Source organism: Coloeus monedula (assembly GCF_965178545.1).
Source record: "Coloeus monedula genome assembly, chromosome: 2".
NCBI classification, from domain to species: domain Eukaryota; kingdom Metazoa; phylum Chordata; class Aves; order Passeriformes; family Corvidae; genus Coloeus; species Coloeus monedula.
The window spans coordinates 68557323-68567977 of record NC_138782.1 but is presented as its reverse complement, the minus strand read 5'-3'; the positions used below and the strand labels follow the sequence as shown (position 1 = coordinate 68567977).

At 40.5% G+C, this 10655-nt stretch overlaps 1 protein-coding gene across 1 annotated transcript; it reads left to right on the top strand.

Annotated features, from left to right (window-relative positions):
• The first annotated feature begins 287 nt into the window (after positions 1-287).
• Positions 288-9685, top strand: GJA1 (gap junction protein alpha 1). Its single transcript, XM_082302557.1, has 2 exons — positions 288-624; positions 6624-9685. Exon 2 carries the CDS (start codon positions 6640-6642, stop codon positions 7783-7785), a length of 1146 nt encoding a protein of 381 aa, XP_082158683.1. The 5' UTR covers positions 288-624; positions 6624-6639; the 3' UTR covers positions 7786-9685.
• Positions 9686-10655: the final 970 nt, after the last annotated feature.

The following is a 10655-nucleotide window of genomic DNA, read 5'->3' as shown; positions in this document are numbered from 1 at the left end:
GTTCACAACAAAAAGAGTAGAGAGGTCTTGGGAGGGCTTCCTCTCCTGAGTGGTGGCTAGGAGACAGCAGCCCCAGCATCCAGAAGGTCCACAGTGGTTACCCACTCATCCCTTTCCCTGCAGTGAAACTCCTGGTGCACACCAGAGAGCCAGCTTGCCTCATCTGTGTCAGGCGAGCCCAGATCCGGTCACCGTGCCACCCAGGTGCTGGCTGCTTACTGCCCATGCATTTTTTTTTGTTACATCAGCAAGAGTGGATTTCCACGCTCTCTTTCATGTCTTTCCCTGTGCCTCCAATCCGCCCCCTCCTCCTCCCTCAGCTCCGTGCTCTCCGCCCGCAGAGCCCCTCCTCCCGGGCTGCCTCCCCTCCCTCTCCCCTCCTCTCGCACAGTCACAGGCTTGAAAACTTGTTATAAGCTCTCCCAGTGTTCCAAGTTAGAAAAAACTTTTACGAGGTATCAGCACTTTTCTTTCATTAGTGGGGAAGGAAGGATGAAAAATACAAAACAGCAGTAGACTTTTAAAGTTTAAATAGACAGGTCTGAGTGCCTGAGCGTGCTCTTCCATTTTAGTTTAACCCTCCAAAGAAGTACACTGATCCATTTTCACTGCTGATCAGCAAGGGTAAGTTGAAAGTTTTCCTTTTTTTATCATTTTGTGTATCCCTTTTTCTTTTCTGAAAACACTTCTTTTCTTTTCTTTTTTCTTTTCCCCCCTCCCCACCCTAAGAATTCTGTGTTATTGCTTTGAGGGTTGAACTCGTTTAAAAACACACATCACTAAACAGCGTACATTCTCTTAAAGTGCTAAGTTCCAGCTTGGAGGAATTCTTTGCTTCCTTTTGTCATATTTCTATACATTTCCAGAAGTGCTACACTTTTACAACTTGTAACCTTGTTCCGCCGAAGGAGGAACTGCGCCGAAGTTGTTAGTGCTGGACTGAGCTGCAGACTTGTTGCTGCAGCAAGCGATCGCTCCCCTCCGCTGCTCTCGGACTAACACAGCTCCTTTAAAGAGAAAGCCGAGGTGCGCTTCGCTCTCCTCTGTTGTACCAAAATTGCATCAGAAGTTGGTAACAGGGAGATCTTGCCCAGAATGCGTCCCATTCCTTCCCCACACGTTTTGCTTTCATATGGAAATCCTGATTGATGCCTGATAGCTTGAGCAGAGCAAGGTTCTTAATTAGATGCCTTATTAAATGCTGCAGCTTCTGAAGTGGTGACTTTCACGTGGTCTTCCTGATAGGTTTTTTTCCCCTTTTCTTTTAAAATAGATGTGATAAAATCCAGACATGGGTTATGGATTTTTAACCTGGTTTGTATATAGTTACTCTGTTTTAGCAACCTCAGTGAGGGATTTTAGCGAAGGAATGTGGGATATCATGATATGCCTTACCACGTTGGCAATGTCTGTGAAAGCCTTGGGTAGATATAAACGAAAGTTGTCTAGGAAGGACTGTACATAATCCCTATATGACACATTCCCTCTATGTTACCTTGAAGACCTAATTGCCAAAATGCAGAGAAAAAAATACTTGAGCAGCATCTCTTGGAGAACTAAAAACCTTTTTATGTTGCGAGACTTGGAGTGATTCCTTGTAACAGTTGTTGCCTGCTGCTCGCCAGTAGTTAAAAAGCAGCACGAGGAAGGAGAAAAAAGAGCCTTCAGCTGAAAGACAGACGAAGCACAGAATCTATCTTATCGAGTAACACATGAACAACAATATTGTGTGCTTATAAGTGTCCTCATATTTTGCCTTGAGATAACCAGCAAGCCTCATGAAGCAGCATATTTCCTCTGAGGATTTCTTTTTCATTTTTGTACATGATGCTTATGACAAAAAACCCTGATAATGAGGACAAAAATGGGATATGGACACCTTTTGCCTGATGGCCCTGTGTGCACGCGCGTGTGTGTGCGCATAGGGAGCGAGTTAGAGGACTTGCATGAAGCTTTCATCCTGCCATTTTTAACATCTGGACAGCACACTGCGCGGCAGAATTTAAGCCTCTAGTCTCTGGGATGTTTACTGAAGTGTTTCCTTCAGAAACTTCAAAGCGAAACACTGGTGCTGACCCACAATACCTAACAAGCATTTGAACGGGAGAAAGGCGAGCAGCAGGCTGGGTTCAGGACAGGGAAGAGAGGGATGGACACAAGGGATTTCATTTGCGACATGAAGCTGAATGCTTATACACACAGGAGCACAGACAGATTCAACACTCTAAAGTTATCTCAGCTCTCATGTTATGCAAGCCCAAGAGATTACTTTTATTTGTCTCTGCGATGAACCAAGGCCAAGGATTCCTGTGGGTATGGGGAAGGTTAGAGGACATTGAGCAATGCATCTGTTTCACTAGAAAGGTTGCTCTCTTTCCCCCAGTCTCTGGTATCTCCTTCCCATGTTACTCACTGAATTTGTCTCATGTAGAGGCACCTGGGCTGTTGTTTGTGCCATTTATGTGTTTAGACATCCAGATTTCAAGATCCTCAAGCAGGAACATTAGAGGGCCTGAGGCCCCCTCAGGGAATTCAGCATTCCTTCCCTTAATTCCAAAGTGAGTCAGGAGAAGGATGAATCTGGGCATTAACACAGAGGGTAAACCTGGCTTGTACAACTAGAGAATGTCTAAGAAAATGATTACAATTGCTTTTGCAAATATTGTTTATAGTTAAATGAGGTGGGGAGGGTACAGCATGGGAGAGCCAGAGGTTATGGGGTAGATCTGGTAGAGACTGACCATCAGCAGTACTGGCAGACAAAGGAAAAGTCACACTTGTGACACTTTAGTTTCTGCGACCATTTTGTGCGTAACCTTTGTCCAGTGGATGAAATGAACTGAAGCTCATCTGCAGACCTATATATGAACTACACCTTCTCAAGGGAATGTCTGCAAGGCATTCACTTATTTTTGTAAGATTTCGAAAAACTAGCTTTCCCTATTCCAACAGGTCTAAACCCAATGAGTTGTACATCGACTGCTTTTTCTGTGATGCATGTTACTTTTGGAAAATTCTCAAGCTGATTTATGTTCAGGGTCCAGAGCCTTCTCTTTTGTAGTCTATGTGTGTGTGAGCACAAATAAAAAGATAGAAAAGGTTGGAAAACCAAAGCTTTGGCTGGTTTCTCAATTACTTCAGCTGCATCATCCCATTTTAGAACCCACTCTAACCCTTACTGCTCTTCCATCCACTAGCATCTGACCTTCTAACACTGTAGTCAGACCTGGGACATTACCACAGCACTGAGTTTGCATTATCCTTCTTGGAAAATATGAACCAGATGACATGATGAATGCCGCCCATAAAAAATAGTTCTAGAATTTCTTAATTGTGGCTTACAAATCAAATGTCTTATATATGTGGTCATCCTAAACCCATGCAGATGAATGCTGTTAGATCTCCTGCTGGTCTATGGATTTTTTTCCTGTCTTTACCCATACACAGTAGGACCTGAAATAAATCAATCTTTTAAAGACTGGTATATTTTAATGTTAGGCCAGCGTTATTCTGCCTCAGAGAAGGTTATGATCCTGTAAATTATTAATCAATAGGAACTCATGAAACGCACATACTCATCATCAGCCATATCCTTAAATTCCTGAAGTACTGAATTTGTATCATTCAAACAGGCCAGCCTGTGTCATTCAGTGGACTCATTTAAGGTAATTGGAGGTGTTAAAACAAGCTAAAGTCCAGAATGCTAAAGAGCTAATTTTAAAGGTTATCTGCCAACCATTTCAAGCTACTTACAAAGCTAGAATACTTAAGTACCTGTTTGACACAAAACCTCTTTTTTTACCTGGTAAACAGATTTGTAATCAGTTAATAAAACTGGTCTTTCAGTGCCCTGAAAGTAAACAAGTTAGATCCGGTGAATGAATTTTCTCTACAACAAAGCAAAGTACTGTGTTTCATAAAGCAATGGAATCCACTTAAGAAAAGGAATAATATATTTGTGCCACCACAAGGTTATCTGATTAACAGTACAATGTTTTGAATTGATGTGGGGTTTTTTATCACTGGCAAAGGCTAGTATGTAACTGATCTCTTTTTTTAAAAAGTTGCTTTTCAGAACTATGTATGAGTAATTCAAGCATGGAATGTTTCCTCCTGGAGTTTATATTGCCAGCGGACTCAAATGAAACTTAGCAATTTTGCATGCTGAAGCAAATTAAAAAATAGGTAGTAAATTCTCCAAATATTGCAGGTGTGGGATTAAGTAGGTCAAAACTGAAGTAAATAATATTGCATTAATGAACCAGAGAGGAGCATAATTAGAAAACAAACAACACGTAACTGCCTAGAAATAACATATCGTCTGTTTTCTTAATCAGGCTTTAAATCTGAAATAACATTTAGACAGTAAAAAAATACTGAGTTGAGTCTGAGGAAAGTCTGTTAACCCAATAGTTTCTAATCACTGGAAAGCTGACTAATTAAATCAAGAAGCTGTTACTTGAAAAAGGTTCTTTCTGTCCACTTGCACTTCTAGGACATGGAGCAAATAGCTTTCCTTTAAAACAAACTTCACGTGTTGTATAGTTACAGGCTGTTCTCTGTTTTAACAATCCCAGCCTGAGGAAGAACGTGGTCACATTTCATTCCAGCCTTTCCAGGGACCTCTGCACTTCTCTGCCTGACTCCTTCTCTGCCGCTCCAGCCCAAAAAGACAAACTCACTTTTTCTGGGAAGGATGAAAGCTGAGGATGGCTGAGAGGATGTGTCAGAGACAAACATGCTCTGTGTGCTCCTCCCAGAAGAGACTTCCAGTTTTAAAAGTTTGAAGCAGGCTTGATCCTTTGATGGGGCTTTATTCATGAGGAGAGCTAATTACATGAGGAAGGGTCAACAGGCTGCAGTGGGTGAACTTCAGAGCCAGCTGTTTAGGCAGATGGAGGAAATGGCCCTGGGATATTTTTCAGGGGTTCAAAGATAATTGGCATTTCAGAGCTATCAGAGCGAGTACTTTTAACGCTCGTCTCCCATTACTCTCTCAGACTCGGTGGCAGGAATGGTGTGTTTTTATTTGGCATCTATTGTTATGTTTGAGTTTGCCAGATTTATTATCTTCTGTTTCCAATGACTCACCACTTCTTGAAAGCAAGTCTCCTTGGTGCTAAAATTTCCTATTTTGTGAATTATCCAAAAAGCGCTTTTTCTATAAAGGGCCTTCACTAGGGAATATGTCCATGATGCAGTGGTGAGGAAATCATTTGGACATTATCAAAACTGTTAATACCAGGAAGGGATTACTCAGCATCCATGGAACAAATATCTATGCCCAGCAGCATTCCCATTAAAAGGGAAACTTCATGATTATTTTTCCTTTTAAGTTCCTGATTTCACATGCTTTTTCATGTGAGGCAAGTTAAAATGTAAGTTTTTATAAGATTGCCATTCTCCAGTTGATAAAAATCTATAGTGAAATTTGTTTTTCCTAGGAATCTAGAACATCAAGCAAACCATTTCATTTCTTAATTTATATCACCATGCATATTTCCAGATATCCTGAGAAGCTGCCTGTGTCCAGAAACATGCACTTTAAAACTCAAGTCAGGAAAGACAGTTTAAACTTGCAGTGTTCAACACTTGGAATGCAAACTGCAAGCCAGAAGTCGCCTTACAAACAGCTTATTTACCTTTTTTTTTCTTGCTAAATCTTTTCCTTTCAAAACAAAGAAGGAACTTAAATACAAAAAGATGCAAATACAAACCTGAAACTCCAATGAATTAAGCAAATCACAGATAAACAGGAAACCAGTTCCTCCAATATGGTAACATGATCTTAGCTGTGTTTCATGTATTTACTATTTTCAGTTCCTTCATAAAACTATAGGTAAAGAATTCTTACTTTGATGTTTGTGACACAAATACTAATGTACAAGTTTAATTTAGACAGCTAACATTTTTTCTGAAGTTGAGTAGAGTATAAACTTGGCATCATTAGGAACTATACTCTTAAATGTGTTACACTCTATGAAGTGATAGGCAAGAACTCAGTTTAATATTGCTGTGTAGGAAAAACTGCGTGTATTTTGCAAAGGTAGAATTTTGTGTATGTGACCCTAATAACTTTAGGTTACCTATTGTATTTAGGTTATACTGTGGTTTGCTTTTTTGTTATCTGAAAGAGTGAACATAAAAATTACATTGAATGATAAAATCCACACTGAAACTGAGAAATCTTTCATATATTCCTAGAATATTTAGGCAGTGCTACTACTTAGTTCTACGCCCTGCTTCAGCTGTGTGTCACAGCTGTTTTCCACCTGAGGCAGATGTAGGTCATTGAACTGAGGCTGCCACCAAGGAAGCTGAGCCAACCACAGTGGTCACTGAGGGTAGTCATGGACTTCTTGAAAACTGGACTGAAATTAGGAACTTTTTCCATTGTGCTCTGAGACATTATATGTTACTTTCTCTTTTCAGTTTCTCTAACTTTCCACTTCACCTGCAGACTAACTAAAACTCCAGTTTCTCTTCAGATCATGTAAAACACATTAATTATCACAAAGGTGACACCACTGCTCTATTAGCATTGATCAGTGATTTAGTGTATCAAAGGTATTAAAGCTGTGCCTTAACCCTTGCTGTTTTTTTTCCTTTGTGTCCTTGTTTAGCTAGCATCCTGTGAAGATGGGTGATTGGAGTGCCTTGGGAAAACTTCTTGACAAGGTTCAAGCCTATTCTACTGCAGGAGGGAAAGTGTGGCTGTCTGTCCTGTTCATTTTCCGAATCTTGCTATTGGGAACAGCGGTAGAATCTGCTTGGGGAGATGAACAGTCTGCATTCCGGTGTAACACTCAACAGCCTGGTTGCGAGAACGTCTGCTATGACAAGTCCTTTCCCATCTCCCATGTACGCTTTTGGGTTCTGCAGATCATATTTGTGTCTGTACCTACCCTTTTGTACCTGGCACACGTGTTCTACGTAATGAGGAAAGAAGAGAAGCTGAACAAAAGAGAAGAAGAGCTTAAGGTAGTTGCAAATGATGGTGTGAATGTGGATATGCATCTCAAGCAAATAGAAATTAAGAAATTCAAGTATGGGATTGAAGAGCATGGCAAAGTGAAGATGCGTGGGGGACTGCTCCGTACTTATATCATCAGCATCCTGTTTAAATCTGTCTTCGAGGTGGCTTTCTTGCTGATACAGTGGTACATTTACGGGTTTAGCCTGAATGCCATCTACACCTGTGAGCGAGACCCATGCCCACACAGAGTGGACTGTTTCCTCTCCCGTCCAACTGAGAAAACCATCTTCATCCTCTTCATGCTGGTGGTGTCCTTGGTGTCTCTTGCCTTGAACATCATTGAGCTTTTTTACGTGTTCTTCAAGGGCGTCAAGGATCGTGTGAAAGGGAAAACCGACCCTTACTCCCACAGTGGTGCCATGAGCCCTTCCAAGGACTGTGGCTCCCCCAAATACGCTTATTACAATGGCTGCTCATCGCCGACCGCCCCTCTGTCTCCCATGTCTCCCCCAGGGTACAAGCTCGTTACTGGAGACAGGAACAATTCCTCCTGTCGTAACTACAATAAGCAAGCCAGCGAGCAAAACTGGGCCAACTACAGCGCGGAGCAGAACAGAATGGGGCAGGCTGGTAGCACCATCTCCAACTCGCACGCCCAGCCCTTCGACTTCTCTGATGAGCACCAGAACACGAAAAAACTGGCGTCAGGACATGAGCTGCAGCCCCTCACCATTGTGGACCAGAGGCCTCCCAGCAGAGCCAGCAGCCGAGCCAGCAGCAGGCCTCGACCTGATGACCTGGAGATCTAAGCTTCTTGCTCCAGTACTTGCTCAACTATGAAACGACGTGCATTGGAAGATGCCGTCAGTGCTGATCTTGTTCCAGTGGAGGTGGTACTTAACAGTCTCAAGCAGGAGATTTTAACAATCATTAAAAAAAAAAGTAAAACAAACAAGCAAACAAACTTTTAAAATACTTGCTGGTTCTTTGGGGGGTGTGGGGTTGGTGTGGGGTGGTACAGTACACATTGATATTTAATGTAGCTGGTTTAAAGAATTTAAATACTAAAAAAAAGGAAAAAAGATAGGTAGTACTAAGGTAAAGGGCTGTTTTTCTAGAAAGGCTGTAAATATCTGAGTGTATGTGTATGTGTGTACTATCATGTTTGTTTCTAAAGAATCTTCCGTAATACTAAAACCCAATAATAACTGAACTCACATTTGTCAGGGTGAAGTGCTACCTGAAGATGAAAACATTTTTCCTATTCAACATGCAAAAAAGTCCAGGATTGCCTCTGATCATTTCCCTGTCAAGAACATTCCATTCTTAGAAAGTGCACTTTGAAGGTAAACTTTCCTACGTGGTCCTCCGGGTTGTCGGAAGGCTCCTGTGAGGACAACTTACAGTCTTTGAGTCGTTCAATTCAAATTTCAGGCATGGCCCACCAAGGAATACTTCAGTCACCTGCTCTTCCAGCCCTTCATGCAGGTGTACTTTGTGATGTGCGTAAACAGGACGGCTCCACACAGGTGGAACCCGCAACGACACAGTCTTGCCCACAGCGATGCTTGTGTCCTGCTACTCATGTAGAGTGTCTTTAGTATTATATAAAACACAGTTTGCTGCCACTTGCAGATTTAAGCATCAAGACAAGCAAGCAACTGCCTTTAGTGAATTTTATCACACCTTTATGTGTACTAAGAGTGTACGTATGTGTGTGGATGTGGAGGTAAAGGTATACACAAAACACCCTCAGAAGCATAGGCTGACAAATAAACGCACACAGGTTACTTGCAGTTGACACTTTCTCATGGATATTGTGAACATGTGGGCCACTATGGTGTTTACATTCTCTGGTTCCTTCAATGTAAGTGAAGCACATGTCGTTATATTTTTTTAATTCTATAAAATATTTTCCATGTATCCTAAATGGATGCTCTTTTAAAAATAAAAAAAATCTAAAGGGCCTAATCCTGGATGTCTTGCTCTGGAAAATCACTCTTTAAAGTTGTTGGGAGTTTTGCCTCAACAAAGTCTGCAGGATCAAGCCCAAGATGTAGCGAACCATGTTCTTGCTGGCATGAATGATTTTCTTTTGTAGAAGTTAGGGGTGGAAAAGACCCATTAGGTCATCTAGCCAATCTCCCTGATAGGTAATAATGATGCTTGAATGATAGAAGATGTAGTACTGTAAGCAAGCTTTAGTCTTTTATGTGAGAAACTTAGAAGAAGTGCTTTGTGCTGGATTAATAATAAAATATGCCTACATGGCTTTTGCAGTAACTGGTATTTTTCTTGTTCTAAATATTCATATTTACTGGACTGCAATGCCCACTGAGTTTGACAGTTAGGTCTTTCTAGATGGCTCTAGCAACTTTAGTGTTTACAGTTAGATTATGTTTGAAATGCAAGTGAAGTTGAAAGGATTTTTAAAGAGTACAATTCTAGCTAATTTATTTGAAACATATGCTAAAGAAATCTACCAGTTTCTTCAAATGCATAGCCTCTTAGCTGAACACAGATTGACCAAGGAAATACATAGCTTGATTTCATTTTGCAGCAACACAGATAAATTGTTTCATTTAATACATTATATTAATTTGTTTGACATTCCATGTTAAACTACTGTTGTCTTCAACTTCATTGCATGTACGCAACCATAGTTTGTCGGATCATGTTGTCTGGAGAACATTAGTCAATAAAGTTTTAATTTAGTATAAATACATTTTCTAATTGTCTTTTACTGTTTCATATGTCCGTATATATCTTTAGTTTCAATCTGATAATCCAAACTCATTCCTCCCTTGTTCATTTTTCCCCAGTCACTCTGCATTTCAGAAGCATCCTTTCTTTAATCCATCTGGATTTACTTTGAACCGAAATTCCATAGAGCCACATTCAGATACCCTCACAACAACTGGAAAAACAAGCATTGTCTCTGCCACTCCTGAAACAAAGTAATGTCCAGCATGAAAAAATCTTGCCATGAGTCTCAGAAAATGTATCTTTATTTGCAAACTATTATAAAAATGACAGTACTAAAATACTGTCACATAACTTTTCAAGCAATTTTTATTTATGACTTAGAATTAACATTATGAAATCATTGCATCTAGTTTACATTTCCGCATGTAGTCAAATTGCTCAAGTGACAATTTCAATTTCTGGAATTAAAACCTCATTTCTTCAAACTCAATCGGAGAAAAGTACTGATTTTGATAAGGCTGACACTTAGCATATTGCCTCTTCTCCTTCACCTTTTAGGTCCCCATCCCTAATAAAGTCATAGAGTGCTTGGCTTTTCAGCACTGGACTCTAAATGTAAGGTGGTTCAGCTCCTTTTTTTTATTTGAAAAATCAAAATATAATGGTCATGCAATTATCATAAAAGTTTCTACTTTCAATTTGCTTGCTATTTTAAGTCCAAATTCTTTCCCTTCTTATTAGTAAAGATGGGGAAAAAACAGGGTAGTGGAAGTGGATTTACAACTCTGAGAGATACTACACAAGCACCAGCACACGGAACAACTCCTTGAAGTTTTTCTTAAATAATAACAATGAGTCATATTTAAGCTGGCTTGTCCTAGTCCATCAGTACAAACTGAAGGACATTCCAAACATTTTGTGAGGATCATGCCCTTGGAAAGGTGGATGGACATTGAAGCATTCAGAGAAAGGC